At 55.7% G+C, this 21325-nt stretch overlaps 11 protein-coding genes across 11 annotated transcripts; 5 read left to right on the top strand and 6 right to left on the bottom strand.

Annotated features, from left to right (window-relative positions):
* Positions 1-77: 77 nt before the first annotated feature.
* B0T26DRAFT_744393 (ribosomal protein S8e/ribosomal biogenesis NSA2) lies at positions 78-2036 on the bottom strand (the record flags this gene model as incomplete). The annotated part of the gene is made up of 12 exons (XM_060444407.1): positions 78-113; positions 172-262; positions 321-354; positions 410-411; positions 498-577; positions 632-715; positions 790-812; positions 879-910; positions 994-1089; positions 1201-1486; positions 1601-1619; positions 2004-2036. The coding sequence occupies 12 exons, from the start codon at positions 2034-2036 to the stop codon at positions 78-80; spliced, it is 816 nt and encodes a 271-aa protein (XP_060290491.1).
* A 411-nt stretch (positions 2037-2447) lies between these two features.
* On the top strand, positions 2448-3867 carry B0T26DRAFT_732093 (uncharacterized protein; the record flags this gene model as incomplete). The annotated part of the gene is given in 4 exon segments (XM_060443089.1): positions 2448-3080; positions 3141-3206; positions 3291-3737; positions 3751-3867. Coding segments are annotated over 3 exon segments (1146 nt in total), but the record flags the coding sequence as incomplete, so codon positions are not given.
* Positions 3868-4056: 189 nt separating this feature from the next.
* On the top strand, positions 4057-4957 carry B0T26DRAFT_732092 (uncharacterized protein). The gene has a single exon (XM_060443088.1). The coding sequence runs from the start codon at positions 4098-4100 to the stop codon at positions 4521-4523; it is 426 nt and encodes a 141-aa protein (XP_060290489.1). The 5' UTR covers positions 4057-4097; the 3' UTR covers positions 4524-4957.
* A 7-nt stretch (positions 4958-4964) lies between these two features.
* On the bottom strand, positions 4965-6782 carry B0T26DRAFT_507872 (uncharacterized protein). The gene is made up of 2 exons (XM_060435405.1): positions 6576-6782; positions 4965-6511 (listed from the first exon to the last, which is right to left on the bottom strand). The coding sequence occupies exons 1-2, from the start codon at positions 6579-6581 to the stop codon at positions 5339-5341; spliced, it is 1179 nt and encodes a 392-aa protein (XP_060290488.1). The 5' UTR covers positions 6582-6782; the 3' UTR covers positions 4965-5338.
* Positions 6783-7382: 600 nt separating this feature from the next.
* B0T26DRAFT_681281 (60s acidic ribosomal protein-domain-containing protein) lies at positions 7383-7853 on the top strand (the record flags this gene model as incomplete). Its single annotated transcript, XM_060440622.1, has 3 exons — positions 7383-7541; positions 7615-7747; positions 7807-7853. 3 exons carry the CDS (start codon positions 7383-7385, stop codon positions 7851-7853), a joined length of 339 nt encoding a protein of 112 aa, XP_060290487.1.
* A 986-nt stretch (positions 7854-8839) lies between these two features.
* On the top strand, positions 8840-11739 carry B0T26DRAFT_658449 (uncharacterized protein; the record flags this gene model as incomplete). The annotated part of the gene is made up of 2 exons (XM_060438869.1): positions 8840-10693; positions 10756-11739. 2 exons carry the CDS (start codon positions 8840-8842, stop codon positions 11737-11739), a joined length of 2838 nt encoding a protein of 945 aa, XP_060290486.1.
* A 607-nt stretch (positions 11740-12346) lies between these two features.
* B0T26DRAFT_732085 (ribosomal protein L21-like protein) lies at positions 12347-13663 on the bottom strand. The gene has a single exon (XM_060443087.1). The coding sequence runs from the start codon at positions 13563-13565 to the stop codon at positions 12840-12842; it is 726 nt and encodes a 241-aa protein (XP_060290485.1). The 5' UTR covers positions 13566-13663; the 3' UTR covers positions 12347-12839.
* A 395-nt stretch (positions 13664-14058) lies between these two features.
* On the bottom strand, positions 14059-15585 carry B0T26DRAFT_507761 (uncharacterized protein). Its single transcript, XM_060435404.1, has one exon. The coding sequence runs from the start codon at positions 15506-15508 to the stop codon at positions 14348-14350; it is 1161 nt and encodes a 386-aa protein (XP_060290484.1). The 5' UTR covers positions 15509-15585; the 3' UTR covers positions 14059-14347.
* A 514-nt stretch (positions 15586-16099) lies between these two features.
* B0T26DRAFT_793481 (uncharacterized protein) lies at positions 16100-17273 on the top strand (the record flags this gene model as incomplete). Its single annotated transcript, XM_060446881.1, has 3 exons — positions 16100-17064; positions 17189-17192; positions 17235-17273. The coding sequence occupies 3 exons, from the start codon at positions 16100-16102 to the stop codon at positions 17271-17273; spliced, it is 1008 nt and encodes a 335-aa protein (XP_060290483.1).
* A 234-nt stretch (positions 17274-17507) lies between these two features.
* Positions 17508-18869, bottom strand: B0T26DRAFT_757152 (uncharacterized protein; the record flags this gene model as incomplete). Its single annotated transcript, XM_060446209.1, has 2 exons — positions 17508-18063; positions 18157-18869. 2 exons carry the CDS (start codon positions 18867-18869, stop codon positions 17508-17510), a joined length of 1269 nt encoding a protein of 422 aa, XP_060290482.1.
* A 1090-nt stretch (positions 18870-19959) lies between these two features.
* Positions 19960-20847, bottom strand: B0T26DRAFT_658754 (thioredoxin-like protein; the record flags this gene model as incomplete). The annotated part of the gene is made up of 2 exons (XM_060438898.1): positions 19960-20282; positions 20355-20847. 2 exons carry the CDS (start codon positions 20845-20847, stop codon positions 19960-19962), a joined length of 816 nt encoding a protein of 271 aa, XP_060290481.1.
* Between the last annotated feature and the right edge of the window lie 478 nt (positions 20848-21325).

Genomic DNA, 21325 nt, shown 5'->3' with positions numbered 1-21325 from the left:
CTGTATTTTGCCTGGCCTCCCACTCTTCCCACAGATACACACCAACGCATTTTCCCTCGCCGACAGCGACTGCCAAACTACACCAGAAGAACCGCGTTCAAACAGCCATCGTTCTATTACCGCAACAGTCAGCATCGATACAACATGAGTGCGTGCGAGTTCTAGACGTACCTCAGGGTTGTTAGTGACTTGCGCGTAACGGCCCCAGGCAATCTTGCCCGATGCCGTGACAATTCCCAAATCGGACACGTTGACCTCGATACTGATCAAATAACATTAGCGAAATCCCAGATGAGAAACAGTGCAGATTGTTAACATACATGGTGCCCTTAGTCAAAACGCCAAGTTGTGTGTCTTAATCCTGTATTAGCATTACCGAGATAGATTGTCAGGGGTCACTTTTACATACATCTAAATACTAGTCAGCATTGCACGCAAAACGAATCGGGAACACAGACGGCTCGGCCAAAGTGCTGGAGGGGCCGTATTTGGCTTACAGAGGGTTATTGGGGTTCTTCTTTACTCCCAGAATGGGGAGTTGCACTGTCACGTTCAATGTCGGGTGCGTAACATTCGCCTGGGAAATCAGAGTTAGTGATGGAAGAGCCAATAATTCCTGAGACAACTGTACCTTCTTATAACGCAGACCCATAGGCCGGATGAAGCGTTCGTATTTGACTGGCCGTCTTGTGAAGTCGGGCCCAACGAAAGTCGGCTGGAGAAAAACGTCAGTACGGTTGCTTCCGCAGCCAGCTTCGCAACATTTTCCAGGATTAAACTCAATCCAACCTTTGTGACAACACGTTTCCATCCTATATGCGTTCATGGTTAGCTTGGGCGGACCTTGGGCCACAGGTGGTGTTGACAGAAGAGCGTACCTTTCTTTGCAATCTTCTTGCCCGTTTTGACGCTGTCGCAAATCCGTCAGCATTCGCAGAGCGGTCTCCATCACCGCTCAGATGGAGCTGGCGATGGCAGGAGCTATGCACTTACACCTTGAACAGCTCCTCCTCGCTGATTCCCTTCACCTTGGGAATCGGTACTGAGAAGCGGGCAGCCTTTTCAGCACGCTTGTTCTTGATTTGGGAGCTGTGAACAACCAGTTAGCCAACGCCCGCCTCCATTAACCGTTCTCCTTCGGTCCTAGTGTTTTAGCCTCCACAACATCAAGTCAACCTCCGGCACGCCCCAACCACATACCTCAGCGCCTTCGCGTTCGTCGGGTTCGCTCGGTCTAGCAGATACGAGGGGATGGGGTTCGCAGGCTCCTTCTCGTCGGCGGCACCCTTGATGTTGCGCTCCTCGTGCTGCTTGATCTTCTTGCGCATCTGGATCTTCTGCGAGTGGCGCTCCTTGGCGTAGAGCTTGGCCCGCAGGCCGCGCAGGTTCTGCGCATTCTCGCTCTGCTTGTGGCCCTCACGCGCCAACTTCTTGCGCGCCCGCTCCTCGGTGTCCAGCCGCTTGCCGAAGAGCTTCGTGTGCCTCTCTGTTTCGCGGTCATTCGTGTTAGATCATTACAGGTTTGGCTAGGTCGCCTCGGCTCGACTTCCGTTTCGCAGCTAGTCGAGCCGGCCACACGATTGGGCGGGAAAAATCATACCAATATGTTCATTTTGGGGCTATAACGTGTAGGAGAAAAAGAGCAGTTAGCCAGGGAAGACTTTCAAGATGGGAAACAAGGGCCGTGAAAAGCGAATTGGGGTGTCGAATGGGCGGTGCGACGGGACGGACTCCAACGAACCATGTTAATTGCTGACGCCCTCGAGAGGGACTAGAACTTCGGGGTGGTTGGCGGATTGAGTGGCGATCGAGGAAACCTGTTAGATCAATGCGAAGTGCTGTGGTCGGTATCAACCGATGTCTCGATGTTTTCTGGAGCCGATAAAAAATAAAATAAACCGGCGCCTTATCGGATTTCAATGTGGCGGGGGGGGGGGTTTGGTGGTGGGGCAAACCCCCGCATCCCATTGGCCAGGACAGCAACTTTGCGATTGACAACGTACTGGAAGTGTCGCAATGCGGATATCCCTTACCATTTTGGCTCTTATAATTAAGAAAATCATGAATAAGGAATGCTACATGGCGATATCCGTATACTCTTCAGGATGGTACAAGACAGGGTGCAGACTTTCGCAGTATACAATATACCACCTTTGCAAGATCTTGCATAGTTGACTTCTATCAACAGTGAAACGAAGTGCCGTTAGGAATGTAAGTTTTGGCTCAAAGACTTTGCTTACGGGACAAGGAACACCCATGCTTCCCGTTCTTATTTCTCTCGTGACCCGCACCACACCTACTTAACCTCGGCCGCCTCGCCTCCCCTCGCCTCACCTCTTTACACCTCGCTCTTTTCACCAAAAAAATACCACATTCGAGCAGCATTCACCGGCCATGGCATCGCAATCAGCTACCCCAAACGGCCCGCCGCAAATCCCCCCACAGAACATCAAGCAAGCAAGCGAGCAAGAACGGATCTCTTGAAGGACTATAATCATCTTAGCGTTGAGCTCATCAAATCCAAGAAGAAAGTTCGACCGACGACTAGTTTTGACGCTCGATATTGGCCATCGGCTGCGGCCGCATGCGACGCATCGGTCGCGTCTCTCAATGCCGAGACCAAACTCGCCGTCCGAGATTGGGTCGATGCCGGGGAAGGACCTGCTACATCATGGTGGGCAACTACCGAAGCACGCCACATCATCGAGGAGATAAAAGCTAGCACATTGGAAAAGACGCTCTACACGAAACAAGCCGAGAGGGTCAAGCAAAGTGGTCCTATTAGACGAGCATTCCAAGCCATGTTCTCGACAAGCCAACCTGGCATTTGCGCTGACAAAGTTGGTATGGGCGCACGCAAGAGATTAGAACAGTCAAAGTTCAAAGATGATCTCATTCGATTTTACGATGCCGCTACAAAAAAACCGAACAAACCAAAGGTCATTATGACCGTCCACGATTCCGCTACTGGCCACGAATTTCTCAAGTCAGATATTACTGCCGCACATTTGTTTCCCTACAAGCTTAGTACTGATATCTTAGTTTCGCTATTTAGCGAAGATGTCAAGAGCAAGATGACGGTATGTATCTTGTCTTGGAGAGGCCCGAGATAATATAGAGTATTAACTTATTTATTCTAGGCACGAAATGGTCTGCTGCTTCATCCCCTTATGGAGTCGGCTCTTGATGACGGTGCTATCGCTATCGTCCCGATATACCCGACGACCCTACGAAAGAACAAGTGGCAGACTGGGAAGTAAACGAGCCAAAGAATTATCGATATAGATGAGGATGCAGAATCGCTCGAGACGGTTGTTGTTCCCGGGGGCCAGGGTATAACCATTCGGGAGCTAGACAGTCAGAGGCTGTCGTTCAAGAATGATAATCGCCCAAGAGCAAGATATCTATACTTCCTTTTCGTCGTTGCGCAGCTCAAGATGGCATGGAGATACGAATACCGCACTGATCCCGCCAAGAAGCTGAAACTCCAGCTAGGAAAGGGGTTCTGGGCAACGCGAGGAAGATATCTCAACCGGGCGCTTCTCCTCGCTCTCGCCGAAGAAATCAGCCATGATACAGCATTCCCAGAGAACATCCCGCCTCTGCCCGGAACCGATCACGATACCCAACCCCAAGAAGACGAAGATGACGGCGAGGCTGGACTTGTTGCCATTGCAAAGATCATTGCAGCTCAGAGACGAGGGGACGAAGAGGAAGAAGAGGAAGAAGAGGAATAAGACTGTCACTGTCACTGTCACTGTCACTGTCACAGTGGTGGCTCAGGCTCCACTAGCGCTCCGGCAGTGCCAGACATCTAGATACCCACCCCTGCACCAGTCGTGAAACTAGGGTGCCGCAGGTATGCCGCGAGATTACGTAGAAGAAAGCCACTAGACTTATTGCTATTGCCCTTCCACGGGCGTCTCAATAATGACATATGGCACAAAGTCGCCATCCAGCCCCTGATTCTCTTTTCCTATTCCGCCGTGCTCTGGTCCGCCGTCGTCTACGCCTGCTCCGTCGGGTGGCTGATCGTTATCTCGGGGTCGGTAGCCGTGATTTACCGCGAAGAAATCTACGACTTCAACGCCCTCCAGATGGGGCTGGTGTACTTGAGCCCGTTCATCGGCGGCATCCTCGGCACCGCTGTGGCGGGCAAGGTCTCGGACGTGATCGTCAAGGCGATGGCGCGCCGCAATGGCGGGCTATACGAGCCCGAGTTCAGGCTAGTCATGGCAGCGCCCGTGGCGCTCACGAAGGTCGTCAGCCTGATGAGCTTCGGCTGGTCAGCCCAGGTGCGCGACAATTACATAGTCCCGACCGTCTTCTTTGGGGTCGTCTCGTTCGGCTGCTCGCTCGGCTTGACGACGGCCATCACGTTCTGCGTCGACAGCTATAGGCAGTACGCCGGCGAGGCGCTCGTGACGCTAAACTTCAGCAAGAACATCTTCCACGGCCTCGTCTTCAGCCTGTTTGTGACCGCCTGGCTGACCGCCGACGGCCCAAAGTCGGTCTACGTCTAGATCGGCATCATCCAGCTCGTCCTCCTCCTCTCCACCATCCCGATGTACCTGTACGGGAAGCGGGCTAGAATGTGGACCGTTCGCAAGAACTTTATGGAGCGGTTCTGGATCAACTTTTCCAAGATTGAGTACTGAAGAGCATTGGGGTAAATATGATGATGACCAAGTTTTGCGGGTTTCTTTCTTTCGTTCTTGGTTTTCTGTGCCTGTGTATTTACATTGCAAGGCTGCACTTAGGCGCATACTACTGTTATTTGTTTTATTTAACTGTCTGAGAGGCACTATTTTTTCGTCCCATTGGGTTACACGGATTACACGACCCCGGCGTTCCGGGTCTATTCTATGGCATCGGCATTGCGAGCTTGACCTTGGTTGTACCTGTCCCTGGGAAGCGATTATAAATAGGTTTATATCACTGTTATATATGACGGCTATCGCATGGCACAGGCCAGGCGTACAAGATAGTTACAAGGTGGTTAGTTTCTTGTAAATTAAGTGCAAGCTTGCCCAACTTACACGGCAATAGTGTCATCTACAATAACCTAGGTACCTGTCCATCAAGCCCAAAATAGGCCCATCACAACCAAGCTCAAATGACGAAAACTCCAAGCGCTGATGCGGTATCTCTCGTCTCTGGGTGTCCACGTCCATCTTCCGGTCAACGCCATAATTCACAAGCATGCCCCCGAAAGTATCGCCCCAAAGAGCGCCTATACACTGAATGCACAACCAACCCCCTATCCAGGTGCCCGGCTCGACCCATCTCCAAACTCGAAAGCCAACCCAAACACCAAGTGGTGTCCTTGCTATGGGATTTAGCGGCCTCCGTTCCTCGAGGCCGCGAGGGCCGCGAGGCGTTTTCGTTCTTTCTCTTGCTTGAGTCTTCGCTCGAGAGCTTCTTGCTCCTGGTCCTCGCGGCGGGCGAAATATTCAGCACGCCGCTCCTCCTCGTCTATGTCTCCCAAGCCGGCTTCCATATCCGACTCGTCTTCATCGAGTGAGTCGTAGCCGCCACGGGCGGGTATATCTTCTTCATCATCGTACTCGATAAAATCATCCAACTCGTCGTCATACTCGTCGTTTCTCCTCGAGCCGGAGAGCGCACCACCATATCGAGGCGGCTTAGCATTTCTCGATGCAGCGGTGGTCTTCGACGACGCCAGTAACGACGATGCGCCTGGCCGTGAGCGTGCTGCACCCCGCGCAGTCCCGGTGTAGCCCGTTGTTGCGAGGGCAGCCTTCTTGACCTTCTTTTCCTCTGTGGCTGGAGGTGTCTTCCGTGAAGCACTGGGAGTGCTAACGGCTCTGGCAGTCCTGGGGACGGCGCCATTCCGCTGGCTGGGGATATTTGCTCCATCCCGACGGAGCGGGGCAGCTGCGCTATTCTTACCTACTGGCTGTCTTGCAGGTGTTCCCTGTCGTGAGGGTGGTCCCTCTCTCCGCGTTGTTCCTGCCTTCATCTCTTTGCGCTCTCTCATGCTTAATCCTCTCTCGAGTGTCTTATGCTGGATCTTGCCAAATGACTCTCTGGCTGCCGCGTTTTCACGGGCTCGTTTCATGACCTCTTGGAACGACCGTTTCTTCGGTTCCGGCTTTGGCTCAGAGTCATCGTTGGTTGGACGTTTGACAATTGGCCGCGATGGCAAAGGTTGACGAGCTGTGGTTGACGAGCTGTTACCGCTCGCCCTTGCTGGTGCACTTACAGCCTTGGCTAACGCCGAGGTCTGGGGCTTCGCTGCAGGCCGTTGCACTGAGGGGGACTTGTCAGTCGAGCCGGTAGGTTTTGCCGTGGGACGTGACAGTCTCTGTGAGCTGCCATTTTGTCTGGAGGGGTCCTGTGCGACAGATTCTGTGCGCGGGGTCTTTGCGGGCGTACGTCCAAGATCGTCTTCGGCCTTGCGCTTCGGAATTGCAATAGTGGGTCGAGGGATAATGGCCGGAGCCACCGACGGCTTTTCGCCGGTTATCGACGCAAGCAGGTCCCCAATCTTCAAGCAAGAGTTAGCAAAGCGAGACAGATGAGAGACAAATGAAAAAGGCTCTCAAACTTACCGGCATTGTAGCGGCTAAGGAACCGAAGTCGACGAAAATAAAAGAATCCCTCCCCGGCCTCACGCAGTGTTTCGGCGTTGACTCATCGAAAACGGAAAAGACGAGTGGAAGCGCCTCAGAAAGACGAGGTCATCGATCGCTTTACGGCTCTCGCTACGAGCCAGTTACGAAATACTAGCCAAAATTCGCTGATCGAGAAAATCGCAGGAAAAGATCGATGATTCGGGACGCAGGGCTGACGACCGGAAATGCGTCGGCGTCTTTGTAGGAAAGGAGGGGAACAAAGAGTCGTGCGTGATCGATAGCGGTCTTAAGTCTGGTCGGCGGGCCAGCTTTTTACTGTTCGGCGCTGGGCGCAGTTCATCCAGGGGCGTCCTAAGGGACCCACTAAATGTACGGAAATTGCTAATGCCGATTCCGCGAAAGCTGTTCTTGGGCAGAAGCCACAGTTTCCGCCACGCAGCCTCAAATTCCGACGAGGCACTCGAAAACCAGCATCACGTCAGCAGTGCCCCAATTGTTCCTTCTGCCCTAAGAGAGTGGGGAGGTCACCTGACTAGTGGGGCCGCGGAAAGCGGGCTCACAGATAGCAAAATTGCAAAATAATTCACGTAGCAGTAGCTACCGAAGTTCCTCTCTATTCCGAAACACCAGAACCAAGAAGAGTCTTTCTCCGCCTAACACAGCGGTTAAATTTGATTGACCTCTCTTGTTCTTCGAACATCTTCTTCTCAAGTAAGGCGTCTTCCAATCGCACGCAGTTTGGAACCGGCCACTAACCACGAAATCCCACCGCACAGCGCAAAAATGAAGCACCTGGCTGCGTATCTCCTCCTCGGGCTCGGTGGCAACACCTCCCCCAGCGCCAAGGATGTCAAGGCCGTCCTTGAGTCCGTCGGTATCGAGGCCGATGATTCCCGTCTCACGAGCCTCCTGTCTGAGCTCAAGGGCAAGGACATCAACACCGTACGAAATGGTCTATCTCCTGGCATCGATGCCACATACCGACTCGAACAATAGCTAACGGAGAGGACTTTAGTTGATCTCTGAGGGCTCCGCCAAGCTCGCATCGGTTCCGTCCGGTGGTGGTGGTGGCGCTGCCCCCTCTGCTGGTGGTGCCGCCGCTGGTGCCGCTACCAGCGACGCTCCTAAGGTCGAAGAGAAGGAGGAGGGTAAGAAGCAGTCCACTGGAACATTATTCACTGAGACGGTCAAGCTAACACATATGCAGAGAAGGAGGAGTCCGACGACGACATGGGATTCGGTCTTTTCGACTAAATTTCTTGCTCTGTTGCAGTCAAAAATATCAAGCACAGGGTGGGAATCTCCGACTAGGCTTGGCCATCTCGTCGCGTGGTAGCAAAGCTATTGGCAGGGAAGCTGTCTGGACGGCGTATGTCGACCTTTTCGATTTACGAGGATGTGCTTGTGAAAGCACTGGGCGGCGTTTAGGCAGGACAAATAAAATACCAAGCTCTCTTCGGAGCTCTCCTCTGCAACTACCGTTTGTCTTGCTTGTGACCATGACCCGCTACTCTTTTACCGTGCACACTCTTGCTTGTCTTGGTTGTGATTGCTCGTCTTCGAATTACGTACTTTGTAGCCATAACTACGTTTGGGCCATTAGATGGTCGGTACATAGTGATGTCCCGAAGTTCTAAGACTGCAAGATGCATTTTCTGCCTGAGGCAGGATTATGCATTAATGCATAATTTCAGCTGACACGACGCTTGGCAGTTTTAGCGTCTTAACTTGGATGAACTGTTACGGTGGTTGCTGGTAGCAACAGTGGTTGAAAAAAACGATTGGCTCTAATTGGCCAAAAGCTCGGAAACCAAAATACTCGAAGCAAGGCCCTCTTGGTAGCGTTAGTGGGAAAAGCCCCCGTTACCCATCCATCCTCCTGGGGCCAACCTGCCGCACTCGCGCCACATTACTTGCTTTTTGGTAAAAATGCGAAAGATTAGTTGATGAGCTGATACGACACGTCGATCGGCAATTTTTTTTGGCTCTACAGAATTGCAATCCCTTTGCTTTGCACGCGAAGACGAGGGAGAAAAGCGAGGGCGACCGACGCGGATTGGCGCCAGAGCGGCGAGGCCCACGACAAGCATCGCCGGCACCAGCAGCACCCACAGCACCCGGCCTGCCAAGCGACGAAACATCAACCACACAGCGAGACACAATCAGACGCAAGCCCTCCCGGCCGAACGACCAGTGCTAAAAAACAATAAATATCAACAATAAGCGGGCCAGCCAACACAATGAGCGACATGGCATCTCCGACACCACTTGGCGCTGGCAGCCACTTCACATCGCTAGGACGGAGGACTTCGGCGCGCCAGGCCCTGCGCCGTCCAGCTTCGAGAAGTCAACTTGGCCGGAGCGAGTCAAACCCGGCTGGTCTATCCCTAGCTGCCGCCGCGGGAAAAGAGAACAGGTCGCAGTCGCAGCAGTACTCGACGCTGAACGACAGCTCTGACGACGAAATGCCCGTGCCCATGAAGCTGAGCGCCTTGACGAAGGCCCTGCTGAACGACGGCAACGGCTCCGAGGCGTTGCCCGCCTCACAGCCGCCGGCCCGGCCAGCCACACGCGTTGTCACTAGGAAGAGCGCGATGGCTGCGTCGACGTCTGCGCCGTCCGAAGACAGAGAGCCCGGGCGAGAGAGTGTGCGCCAACGCGAACCCAGACGCCATGCGCGGGCCGGTAGTGTCCAACTGCCCTCTTCGAGGCCGTCGTCACCAGTTCGCAGCCGGGAAACCAGCCCAGCCCCGAGGAAACGCGTCGTCCGCCTCAGCAACACGGCCCCGGCCACCGGAGCAGCCCTCGCCAGCGGAGGTCTGCAGCTCGGGCTCCGAAGGTCTCTCTCTGCGTCGACTAGGGGTAAGAGACTGGAGAGCGGGGAAAGACTCGAGAAGAATGTTCCTACATCTCTACCCGTCGTTCTGCCTGCACCACAGCCAGAACAACCTGCACCGCAACAGGACGTGCTCCCCGATGTCAACACGCCAGTGCTGCCGCTACGGACCGTCCGAATTGCCGTCGGGTCGTCGGGAAACAAGGCGAGACTTTCAGGGGGGCCGTATTCCGGCGTCTCCAAGAAGTCGTCGGGATACAGCGACCAAGAGATGCCCGACGATCCTGCAACCGTTGGGCGGCCCCAGCCCGCCGCGCCGCAGAGCTCGATGCGAGTCAAGCGGGTCGGAAAGGTACCAGGCAGCTTTCTCAGCGGCCCGGCCCGGCGGGGACGGCGGAGGCAGAGCGAAGAGGACGCTGATGGGCAAGGCGAGGGCGAAGGCATGGGCTCGAGTCAGGAGCCCGAGAGCCAGCAGCAGCAGTATATGGACGGCGGGTTGGGTGACCAGCCAGCGTCGTCCTTCGCGTTGAGCCATCGGGACTATGCGGTAGCCTCGGGGAGCCCTGTTAGTGCCAGGGACCCGGCCAGAGCTGCGATCCACAAGCAAGCCTCCAACGCTGCCCTCGCGGCGTCGCAACAGAAAGAGACGGAAAGAAGCCACGTCGAGCTAGCTTACAGGGCCCCACTGCAGCCGCCCGAGTTGCCGTCGGGCCACGACAAGGAGAATGAGGCGCCGGCGGCAGCATTCAAGCTCGTGAATCTGGCGTCTTCGGTGCTGATCGAGAAAGACGTGGGCGCACAAGCCCAGCCGCGCCGTGTCGACATCGGGCTGGCCGCGCAAGCTACACAAGCCTCTCCCGAGCGCAAGGCACTGGCGCCCAGAAGCCGCAACACGCCGCACCGGGCAGCGCCGCCGCCGCCGCCCAAAATGTCGCTCGTCGAGACCGCCACGGCTACCGCCGGGGCTTCTGCCGCCGCCCAGGGCAATAAGAAGCGCCAGGTCTTGCTCAGGGTCAACGGCAAGACGTACACGCGCATCGACTGCATCGGGCGAGGCGGGTCTGGCAAGGTGTACCGGGTGTCGACCGACAGTGGCAAGATGCTGGCCCTCAAGCGCGTGTCGCTCGAGAACGCCGACGAGAACACGGTGAAGGGCTTCAAGGGCGAGATCGATCTTCTAGAGAGACTAGATAAAGTCGACCGCGTAATTCAGCTGATCGACCACGAGCTCAACATCGAGAAGCAGATGCTCAGCGTAGTAAGTCTTTGCGTCAAAAGCCCCCTCGCTCTCTGTCCTCTTGCTAACTGCCATAAAAACAGCTGATGGAAGTGGGCGAGCTGGACTTCAACACGCTGCTCAAGAGTCGGAGCACGCCCGAGGGGTCGCGGCTGGACCCCGTGTTCATCCGGTACTACTGGAAGGAGATGCTCGAGTGCGTGCAAGCGGTGCACGCGCGCGACGTGGTGCACAGCGACCTGAAGCCGGCCAACTTCGTGCTGGTGCAGGGACGGCTGAAGCTTATTGACTTCGGCATCGCCAACGCCATCCAGACCGACATGACGGTCAACGTGCACCGCGAAACACAGATCGGCACGCCCAACTACATGTCGCCCGAGTCGCTGATGGACTCGAGCCAGTACGCCTTCACGGCGGCACACAACGGCAAGTTCTGTGTGCCGGCACCCCTCCAGCACCATCACCACTCCAAAGGCGGCGCGCCAAAACTCATGAAGCTCGGGAAACCCAGCGACGTGTGGAGCCTGGGCTGCATCCTATACCAGATGGTGTACGGGCTGCCGCCGTTCGGCAAGATCGCCAACCAGATGGCGCGGTGCCAGGCCATCATCAACTGGGGGTACGCGATCGAGTTCCCCGACGTGACCGACGACGGCTCGCGCGTGCCGCCCAGCCTGCTGCGCACCATGCGCCGCTGCCTCGCGCGCGAGCAACGCGACCGCCCCACGTGCGCCGACCTGCTCGCCCACACAGACCCCTTCCTCTACCCGCTCGAGTTCGACCCCGCCGTCGTCGCCGCCGACCCCGCAAAGGTCCTCCCCGTCACCGAGGAGCTGCTCGCCCGCATCATCCAGAGCGTCGTCCAGCGCTGCAAGGAGCGCCTCCCGTCCGACGGCGAGGCCATTTCGACCTGGCCCAACGCTTACTGGGCCAGCGTCCGCAAGGCCGTCACGGCGAATAGTGGTGGTGGTGGTGGCGGCGGCGGTAACAGTGCGGGCGCCGGTGCTGGTGCTGGTGCTGGTACTGGTACTGGTGCTGGTGTTGGTGCTGGTGCTGGTGCCAGGTGACGATGGCGATAACTTGAGGTCGCCTTCAATAATAGCAGCTGATTCGCTTGGCTGTGGATTTTGTGTAGTGTCGGAAACTCGAAAAACGCAGTTTATTTTATACAAAGATTGGAGGGGAGAAAGGAAGCGGAACGTTTTCTGTATATTGATGTGTGGCTGAGAGGCCGGAGAGGAGTTGGAAAGAGTTTGGAGTTTTATTTTGTGGTTGTTCTATGCTTGTTTTCCCTTGCAAGTCTCGCGCTTCTAGACACTCGCTCACTCCTGAGTTGGACAAATGCGAGAGCTCGAGGGGGTGCCGACGAAGTCTTTTCTTTTGGAGAGTTTTTTTTCTGTTATGATACCAAATAAGGCGGCAGAGAGAGAGGGGGAGAGAGATGGTGTGGCAGACCGATTGGTTGATTGATTCATTGATTGAGTAAAGAACTCACCTTGTTGGAAACCGATGCAGCCCTTTATTGTTGTCGACTTTTGGGGTTTTTTATTTCGTTACCTGTCCGCCTGCGCCTTTTCACTATCGCCGTTCATTACCCCATCGTGTCGTGCCGATAGAGGCAAGACAAAGAGCCAAGAGGGAGTGTGGAGTGGTTTCTGTCACGTATATATTGTGTGTAAAGATATCTCTGCTTGGAATCTGTCCATTCATCCACTGTGCCATATTTACCTCGGCGTTGTTGTTCTGCGGTCACCAAAGAGCTGACTCGGTTCTGCCAATTCGGTATCGCCCTGCAGGGCCTTAATGGGTCTTTTGCTCAAGCGAATGCAAATTATTTTGGAGGTCTTGCCAATAATCACGCACAATGGCAGAGAGATATTACAACGCGCAATCAGATGACACCGGTCTCTGGGTTCGGTGGCCACGACTGTCACCGAAAGGGGAGAGGCGGACATGTCGAGCAGAACCACGCAGTGGCATTTACCATGGCAAACGCAGCGGAACAAGTATGGTACATTATGTATAACGCACTGCAAGGCACGTACTTCGTGCGTCTGTGTCTGCAGAGCCCCCTTCCAAATCATCATCTTACAGCCAGCCAACCTCTTGTTCAAACAAGATACCGTCCCGTGACAGCACCGTCGGTCCCCCTTCCCCCATATCACAGCTACGCAGCCACAAGCTCGTCGCAGATCCTCAGCTCGCTGATGCGCAGGACGGTAAAGCGGTGCTTGCTCTCGACGCGCTTGGCGCGGCGCTGGCGGCGCTTCTTCTTGATGAGCACGCGCATGGGCTCCGACTCGGTGCCGAGCACGACGGCGCGGCACTCGAAGACGCGCTCATCGACCCACGGCGCGCCCGTGAGCGTGAAGTCGCGGCTGCCGATGGCCGTGGCGCGCGTCAGCCGCAGCATGTCGCCCGGGGCCACGCCCGGCATCTTGAACGGCAGCCGCACCAGGTCGCCCGCCGTCACCAGGTACGGCCGCCCATGGATGTGCGCCGTCGCGTAGTGCCCCGGCTGTGCCGCCAGCAGCGGCAGCAGCGTGCGCACCGACTCGCTGAGCGGCTCTGTGCTGGTGCGTGCCGGCGGTGGCGGCTGTGGTATCTGCGTGGAGAGCGCCGCGGAGATTTTGGAGATGCCCGCCACCGGTGCTGCTGTTGGGGCTGGTGCTGTGGGGGATTGTGTGGGCGTCCGGCCGGCGTCGGCGAGGATAGACGACGGGATGGGCGGGTCGACGATCTGCGTCGTCTGGTTGAAGAAGCGGGCGGCGGCGGGAGCGGCAGTCAGGGCGTTAGCTCGAGGGCGGATGGGGATGGGCAGCAGAAAGGGCGGCGGCAAGCGTGTGATGGGCGTGCGCAGCTCCAGCGCGGAGCGCAGCAGGGCCCTGCTCATGGCGGGCGGCGGATCGGGCTGCGGACTTGAGGCAGTTCGGGTGTGGAGGTGGTGGTTTGACGATTCGCTGGGCGCTGGATGCTGCGAGGTTGGAAATTTCGATGCCGAATTGGAGAGTCGAGGTCGGCAAAACAATAAAGTGGGTCCGCAGCTTGGTCTTTGCTGGCTAGCGGCACGATGCGGCTGCGGCCAGGGGTTGTTCATTGAGGTGGGCAACCTCGATCCTTTGGCCGACCTGGTGGAATTCTTTTGGCAGCGCAGCCAAGAACAAAGACTCACCACATCTTTTTTTCACAATGAACACGATAAATTCGGCAAAAAAACGGCCTATCATCTTTGCAACAATGGATTATTCATTTTGTTTATTGTACAGAGGTTTACGCGAAATGCATGTGTGGCCATTTTCTGTTTTTTTCTCATTAACTCATCATAACCTCGTCTCTTCCCGTAGCATAATCTAGCACTGTACAGCACGACGCAACAATGACTCCTACCTGCTTAGCGACTTACCTGACAATGCAAAGCAGACCGGACCGCAAACTCCCATGACTCATACCTCGCCGAAATCGCAATGCTTTGACAAAGAAACAAGGCCTTTGTGGTAGTTACGCCTAGAAATGCACCTACCGTCCCCTACCTGGTATCTACCTTCCTTGCTGTATAACAAAGGAACTGATATATACGTAGGCAGATGAAAGGAGCCCCTTTGTCTGGGTACCTACCGCCTTGCCTTGCCTTGCCTTGTTTTGCCTTACCTTGTCTTCGCTTGCGTAGCTTGCCTCCTACCGGCCCTGCTCTGTGCGGGACGCGTCCAGCGACACCCACTCGTCATCGGGGCTGCTGGGGCTGACCAGCCGCCAGAGCCAGCTCTTGGTCGACGACGCGCCGGACCGGACGGACGTGACCGAGGGCTTTTTTTGCTTGTACTTTGGCCCCTCCCAGACGTGTCTCTGCTGGCTTTTTTGCTGTTGCTGTTGTTTTTCTTGTTGCTGTGGACGCTGCTGTAGTTGCTGCTGCTGACTCTGCGGCCCGTGCTGGGCAATAACACGATATTGTTGCTGGACCCATTCGTCTGCTGTGGGCAGGTCAGTGTCGAGTCTCAGTTTTGGTCTTACCCTTTGCGGCTGCTGCTGCTGCTGCGTCGTCCGAGATTCGAGCCCAATGTGCGGCCAGCCGTCACGGACATGCTCCTCCCTGCCTACGAGTCTCTGGCTGCGGTAAGATTCCGCCCCGGCGTTGGGGTTGAGGTAGGAGTTGCCTCCCTGTTTCGTGGTACCCCTGACTGCCGGCCTGCGCTCTGGCAGTCGCAGGTGAGGCTCGAGCGGGAGCGGTGGCAGGAGCTTGTTGAGGAGGAGCGGTGCTGCTGGACGCTGAGCGCGAGTCTCGACAGGCTCATCGCCGTCGAAGCTCTGCACCCAAAGTATGTCTCCGGCCCTGGACTTAATGCGGCGCAGTGGAGTCTTTGTGGCCACGGGTCTCTCTTTGTTGTCTAGGCGAGGCAGGTGAGGATTTTTTTGGAAGCCACCGTTTCTGCGGCTGTCCCGGGCCGCCGTGCCAGCGCGGGAGGCTTCGCCGTGTTGTGCGAGGCGAGAGCCACTATAGGCCGTAGGGGACTCATGGGCCGCGGCCGCCTGAGTCTCGCCTTTTTCGAGGAAGCCGCCGGTTGTTCCGCGCGCTGTCCCTTTCACCACTCGGATGCTGGACTTGAGAGCGGCAGCCTCTGAGCGGCTTCTGTTAGGATACTTACCTGCCCGGCACTCGTAGCATTGACTCCGCATGGGGATGGCGTCTTCTCTCAAATCCGGACACGAGCCGACCTTACCAAAGAGGAGCTGGCGGAACGTTGCTTTCTTGATCATCTCTCTCCATCGGCTACATTCCTGGAACTTGCCTTTTCTTTTCCAGTGTCCACACGTGTAGTGGACAGCGGTATACTGACACATTTTGTGTTGCTCTATTCCCTGTTTTTTCTTGCCTCTTCTTGTGATTTTCCTGTTGATGTTGTTTTGATGTTTCGAACGTAACTTATTTTCGACTGGTATGTACAGTATTGTCTATTCCAAAACAGCTTCGGCTCACGCGAGGAGGGCGTGGGCCTGTTTGCGTTATATACCAGTTCTACTCGACAAAAGGGAGTTATTACTGTCATAATGGCTGGCGAGACAATGCCATGGTTTCACAGCCCCTTTTGTCTTCACTCGGCTCCTTTATGCCAAAATCATTGCTCTTGGCCTGTTATAATTTCATTATCGACTGCAGCAACTTCTCTTTGTTTCGGACTCGACAAGTCCATTCTCTCGCAATTTAACATACGATTTCCCAAGGCTCGGTCGTTTGTGAAGTAGTCCTGGCCTGTTTCCCGAAATGACGGTTTCGGCTGGGTTTACATGGAATTCGTAGTTCTGCTGCAACTCGGAATCCACTGGTGGGCTTAATTCAAGAGGTATCCTAAACATTTCAGCAGCTAGCAAGCTCGACTTCGGCTCCTTTATCTTGGCCCTATTTGTATCTTAGTACCCAATAGGGTAGTCAATATGAAGTGGCCCTCGGTGTCTTCCTTGGCTTTGCGCCTCGGGAAGAAGAAATCCGCGGCACCCGCAATCAAGCCCGAGCAGGAGGATCTCATCATATTCGAAGCCGGCGAGTTCTGTGTGAGCTCTCTTATTGAATACACCCTGTTGGCTCCCGCACCTCACGCAACCGAAGAATCCATCCGATACGGCATGGCAGCGCGTGGCGGCTCGCGAATGTCTATGTCGCAAGCCAAAGGGGACATCCAGAAGGCAAAACGCGAGGCCGAGAAGCTCGCCAAGAAATTCTCGACCCAGGCGTGTCTGGCTGATGAAGGAGCCCCGGTCCACCTTCTTGACGTCTATGAGCCAGAGGCCAGGGCTAGATATTTCTTAGATCTCAAACCAGAGGCCAGCTTCGGATCCTACTTTGACCTCCAACCACAGGTAAGCCAAGGTCCTGACCCTGTTTCTAGCCATCAGGGCAACAAGGCCCCCGAGGTAGGCAAGTTCTATACCGAGCTTGAAGATAACCCGTGGGCTGGCTCTAACCCGCCCGATCCAGCAACGGATTCGAACGTTCACGGGCTAGAGGAGAAGGCATCGACTCATCCCGGGCCGCAGACACATACGGATGAGTTATCCGATGACTCTTCTAGTAGTATTTTCAGCTTCATTTTCGATGTCGAGACAGACACAGCAGCTGACTTCGCTGATGACTCCTCCAGTATTGACAGCTTCATTCTCGATTTCGCAACACCCGCGGCGGCAGAGTTAGCCGAGGACCCTTCCTTTAGTATTGAAGGCAGCACCATCGACGCCACGGCGCGCACGAAGATAGAGCCAGCTGAGGATTTTTTCGGCAGCATTGCAAACTTCACTTTCGATGCCGCAACGTCCATGACGGCGCAGCCAGCCGAGGCCTCTTCTAGGAGCATTGCCATTCCCAGCTTAACTTTCGACGTCACCACGAATCCGTGGGCTGGCTCGTGAGCCAGCGCTACAATATTGTTCAGCGTGGTCGTATGTATCTAGGTAGGTATGGAAAGGGACTGTTGGCGTTAACTTGAGCCTTGCTTGTGCTTTGCGAAAACTATCATTCGCAAATAATAGAAGGGTATGTCGTTCGACTGAAATTCACACTAGACTGGAATAATAGACGGCGAGCGAGTGCGCCCTGGATAATGTGTTGGCGTAAAACTAGACTTTTTGATCTTTGCAAAATAACAATACATATTATTTCTTCATAGAATAATACAAATCTCTTTTCTCAACCCTCTCTCGTGATCTTTTTTTTTAAATTTTTTTTGAAACCAAAAACAATCACGCATAACTGGTAAGGCAAGTGAATTATAATGAAAACCGGTAATTAACTAAAAAGGGGGGAAAAAGCCAAACCCCCCAAAAATAATGTCTCCCACGCAACAACACCCTACGTACTCTGATTTTCCCTCTCTTTACACACCCGCCCGCCAGTCCAGTCCAGTCCAGTCAAAATGCCATCCCAAAACATCATCGTCATGCGAGCCACGGTGCCGCTGAGGTCCTCCTTTAGGCCGTGCGGCAGCGGCGGCGGCGGCGACTTGTGCAGGAAGACATCGACAACCGCGCCAACGAGGTTAGGCAGGACGAGGTCTTCGCCGTCACGTGGCGGCGATGGGATATCCTTGTCGGCCATCAGCAGCGCGAGCGCGTCGTAGTCGCCGTCGCCCGTCAGCCACGCCAGCTTCTCGCGCTCCAGCTCGCGCATCTCGCGCAGGATCGGCATGGCGAGGAGGGGCAGCGGCGGCGGCGGCAGCGGGCGAACCCGGGCCATCTCCGCCTCGAACAGCTCGGCCAGGGGCCGTTGTCGGCAGCTCTGAGGACATCCGACACGTGAATCGTCGTCCGACGAGCTGGAGTTGGGGGATCGCTTGCGCGGGAGAATCGACCACAGCACGACGCTGCCCCGCCGGAGAAACGCTTCCCGGAAGGAGAACTCGCGTTCCCTGCATGGTTTAGTGTGTTGCGTGTCAGCTTTCCCCCCGTGTCTGCATTTCTTGCGTTTGTGTATGTCTTATAGGGGAGGCGCGGTAACAAACCAGCATGCCGGATCCCACACAGAGATGTAGGCTCTGGAGTAGGCGGATCCGCTCATGAACGACGCCATGTACAGGCAGCACAGGTCGGCGATCGAGAGGGACAGGATGAGCCTGAGCTGGCCGAGGTGTACGTCACGGGTGGTTGGCGCTGCTGCTGCGTCTGCCGTCTTTGCTGTCCCAGCGGGCAATCCATCCCGTAGGTTGTTGCTCGTGCTGCCTTCTGCCTTGGTCTCGCTGCCAGGGTCGACATTCATCGTCTCTTCTTCATCATTTTCCAGCCCCTCGGTCAAATCGACCACACAGTCCGCCAGACGGTCCGCCAGCAAGCAGCCGTGCCTCATGGCACCGACCAGCCTCTGCCACACGATCTCGTCGTCGTCGAGGGGCCTGGCGTGCGCGCACAGCTCCTTGAGCAGCGGGCCGCCGACGGCGGCCATGGCGTCGATGTAGCGCGACCGCTTGTCCAGCTCCTGGATGACGGCGAACGTGTGTGGCGGCAAGATCCGCCGCTCGGGGCTGGCGGTCGAGATGGTAGTCCCGCGGGGCGAGAGCAGCAGGGGATAGACGCCGCGGCGGTTCAACTTCGCCTGGATGACGGAGCTCTGGTAGCCCAGGATGGTATGGTGGTAGGAGCGGCACAGGCGCGACAGGGCCGACACGGTCTCGAGGTCGGCGAACTCGGCGACCGCGAGGACGATCTCGGGGGGGAACATGGCTGGTGGTGGCGGGGCGTGGGTGAGGGGGCCGGGATCCAGTGCCGTAGTGTGTGGGTTGCTGAGAAGTATTCGCTGGTATCATGCCAGGTGTGAGGATACAGAACGAGAGAAAGCAATAAGCCAGTTGAAGAGGCGATGGTGAGGGCCGACAGGCCACCAGCAAGGAGGATTGGATCCCAAGATCTTGTGCAGTCACTTGGGTGGGAATCGGCCAAGAGCAGCGCGAAGCGGCTAATGGCAAGACCCACGAGCTCCTGCTATTTTTCAGAGGAGAGTGCGATGGAGACGAGAGCAACATGGCAGCAGCTAAGCGCGTAAGGGGGCCTCGTGGCTTGCTTTAGGAGGAAGCGCCTCCTGACTGTTGCAAAAGAAATGCTTCGAGGCAGTGCAATGGACTGACGATTTGGCCCAAGGGATTCGACAGCTGTTCAAGGCACATGGCAAGCTGTAATCGAAAAGAATCGTTCTCCTTTATAGCTGTGTCAGAGGGGGGCCGAGCTGTTTGGCCATGTGTGTGTAATCAACACCTTGACCGCCGCTCGTCGATAATTTGCTCGTCCGGCCTTGTTCGTGTTCCAGCTATTAGACACGAGTCAGGCTTCCGCATCCTCACCGCCGACCGTCGATAATATACTCTTCCGGTCTTGTTCGTGACCACGGGCCCAATCATTGGATCTGGGGCAGACTGCGGTCCCATTAGTTCCTTGCGGAAGTGAAATTCGATTCGTCCCAAGACGTACTGACTCCAGCTGGTCCCGGTCTCCTTATCGTACACAATCTTAGAAAGGGGTATGTACAAGCCGCGGGAGCATGTGCATTATCGCGTATGGATCCGTCCCCCGAAAGTGTACACGTTGCCCACGCCCCAAATGATCCCCAACGCCGAGTAATGCAATATATATATATTTATATATATCAATCCTTAGTGAAACCAGGAAATCCAAGCCCAGCTCACCAACACCAAGTGTACAACAACGGTCGTCCCTGAGAATTAGTAATTAAACCAACCAATAACTTGTTGGCATCGAGCTTGGTCGTCTTTGGTGTTGTGATAGTCCCAAGACACAAGTAGGGTTAGCCTCGAAAACTAGTTTGTTTTTTGGACGTCTTCGACAAAGCGCTCTGTCACGTCGACGCGCTTGCCAGCAATGGACTTGATCTTGGCGGCCAACGTCTTCTCATTGTCCAGGGTAGTTATCTCGTCGCCGCCGCCAATGCTCTTGCCATAAACTAATATGTTGGGCACCGTCTTTCGGTCTGTCATGGCCAACAGCCTCGCTTGTATTTGCCGACCGAGTGGGTGCTGGTCGAGCTCGACGACGAAGGGCTTCGGTTCGATTAGATACTTCTCCATCAAGACGCCCTTTGCCCTGGCCGAGTACCGGCAGTACGACTTGGAGAAAATGATCACTGACGGGACACACAGTCAGCACGCGAACCGGCTCCAGCACCACAAGGCGGGCAGGAATAGAGGTTTCTTACCGGGAGATTTCGCGAAGATGGAGTCCATCTCGGCATCCAGCTCAGCCACATCACTGCTCTCGTCAGTGTCTGTGGTCCCATCCTGCTTCTTAAGTGCATCGTCCGTCTTCTTCTGACCGCTTGCCGAGCTTCCAACACCGATGATATTCGAAGGCGGGTCGGGTTTGTTGGGGGCCTTGGCATTGGCGATGTCTTTGGCTTTTTGCTCGGCGGCTCTGAGGCGATCGGCCATGGCCTTGGCAACGATCTCGTCATCCTCGTCTATGTCGCCATCGGCGTCGTGGTCGTGCCGCTCGACGGGCTTCAGGGTGCCGTCACCGGCCATGACCCCTTGGGTCTTTTCCAAGGCATCGGTTGTTTTGTGATAAAAGTCTCGGGATGTCCGCGTGTCTTGTGGGCTCGTCCGGCGCAGGTGTGAGGTGAAGAAGAGCATGATGACAACGGCAGCCAGGACGGCATAGAAGAGAAGTCGGACTCTCCTGTGGGAAGGCATGGCGGGGGTGATATTCTGGATGCTGCAAACTGCAGCGAGGCGAGTGTCCGGGACAGAGAGGCCTCGGTGCGCAAAGGCTTATAAAGCTACCTCGGGTTGGGACGAGGCTTCGGTAGCGTCGGTAGAGCCTTTGCAGATGGGTTCCTAGGCGGTGCTAGAAGGCCAGATACTGCATTCTGGGTGGCGCACGGAGTTTTAAGCCTCTAGATGGCGCATTTACTGATTAGCGGCGCAGTGCCCGGGGTTGGAGCTGGCAAGTAGGTAGTTGCGTCGTGGGTTTGCTGAAAGAAGTTCTCGCGACGCGGATTGACGCAACCCAAAAGCAGTTAGGAGGGCCGTTCCGCTAGGCCAGGGGTTTCTCAGCCAAGCTCTTGGCAAAGGGTGTGTTCTGCTGGGACCCGTACTGTGGGAGTTCTGAGCCCCTCCACCTGCACAGGTCCAAGCCAATCAGAGACTCGATTGGAGTTCCATTGTTGCT

This window comes from Lasiosphaeria miniovina (genome assembly GCF_030549165.1).
Source record: "Lasiosphaeria miniovina strain SMH2392-1A chromosome Unknown B0T26scaffold_8, whole genome shotgun sequence".
NCBI lineage: Eukaryota > Fungi > Ascomycota > Sordariomycetes > Sordariales > Lasiosphaeriaceae > Lasiosphaeria > Lasiosphaeria miniovina.
Note: the sequence above shows the minus strand (reverse complement) of the source record. Positions and strands in the feature narration are given on the sequence as shown.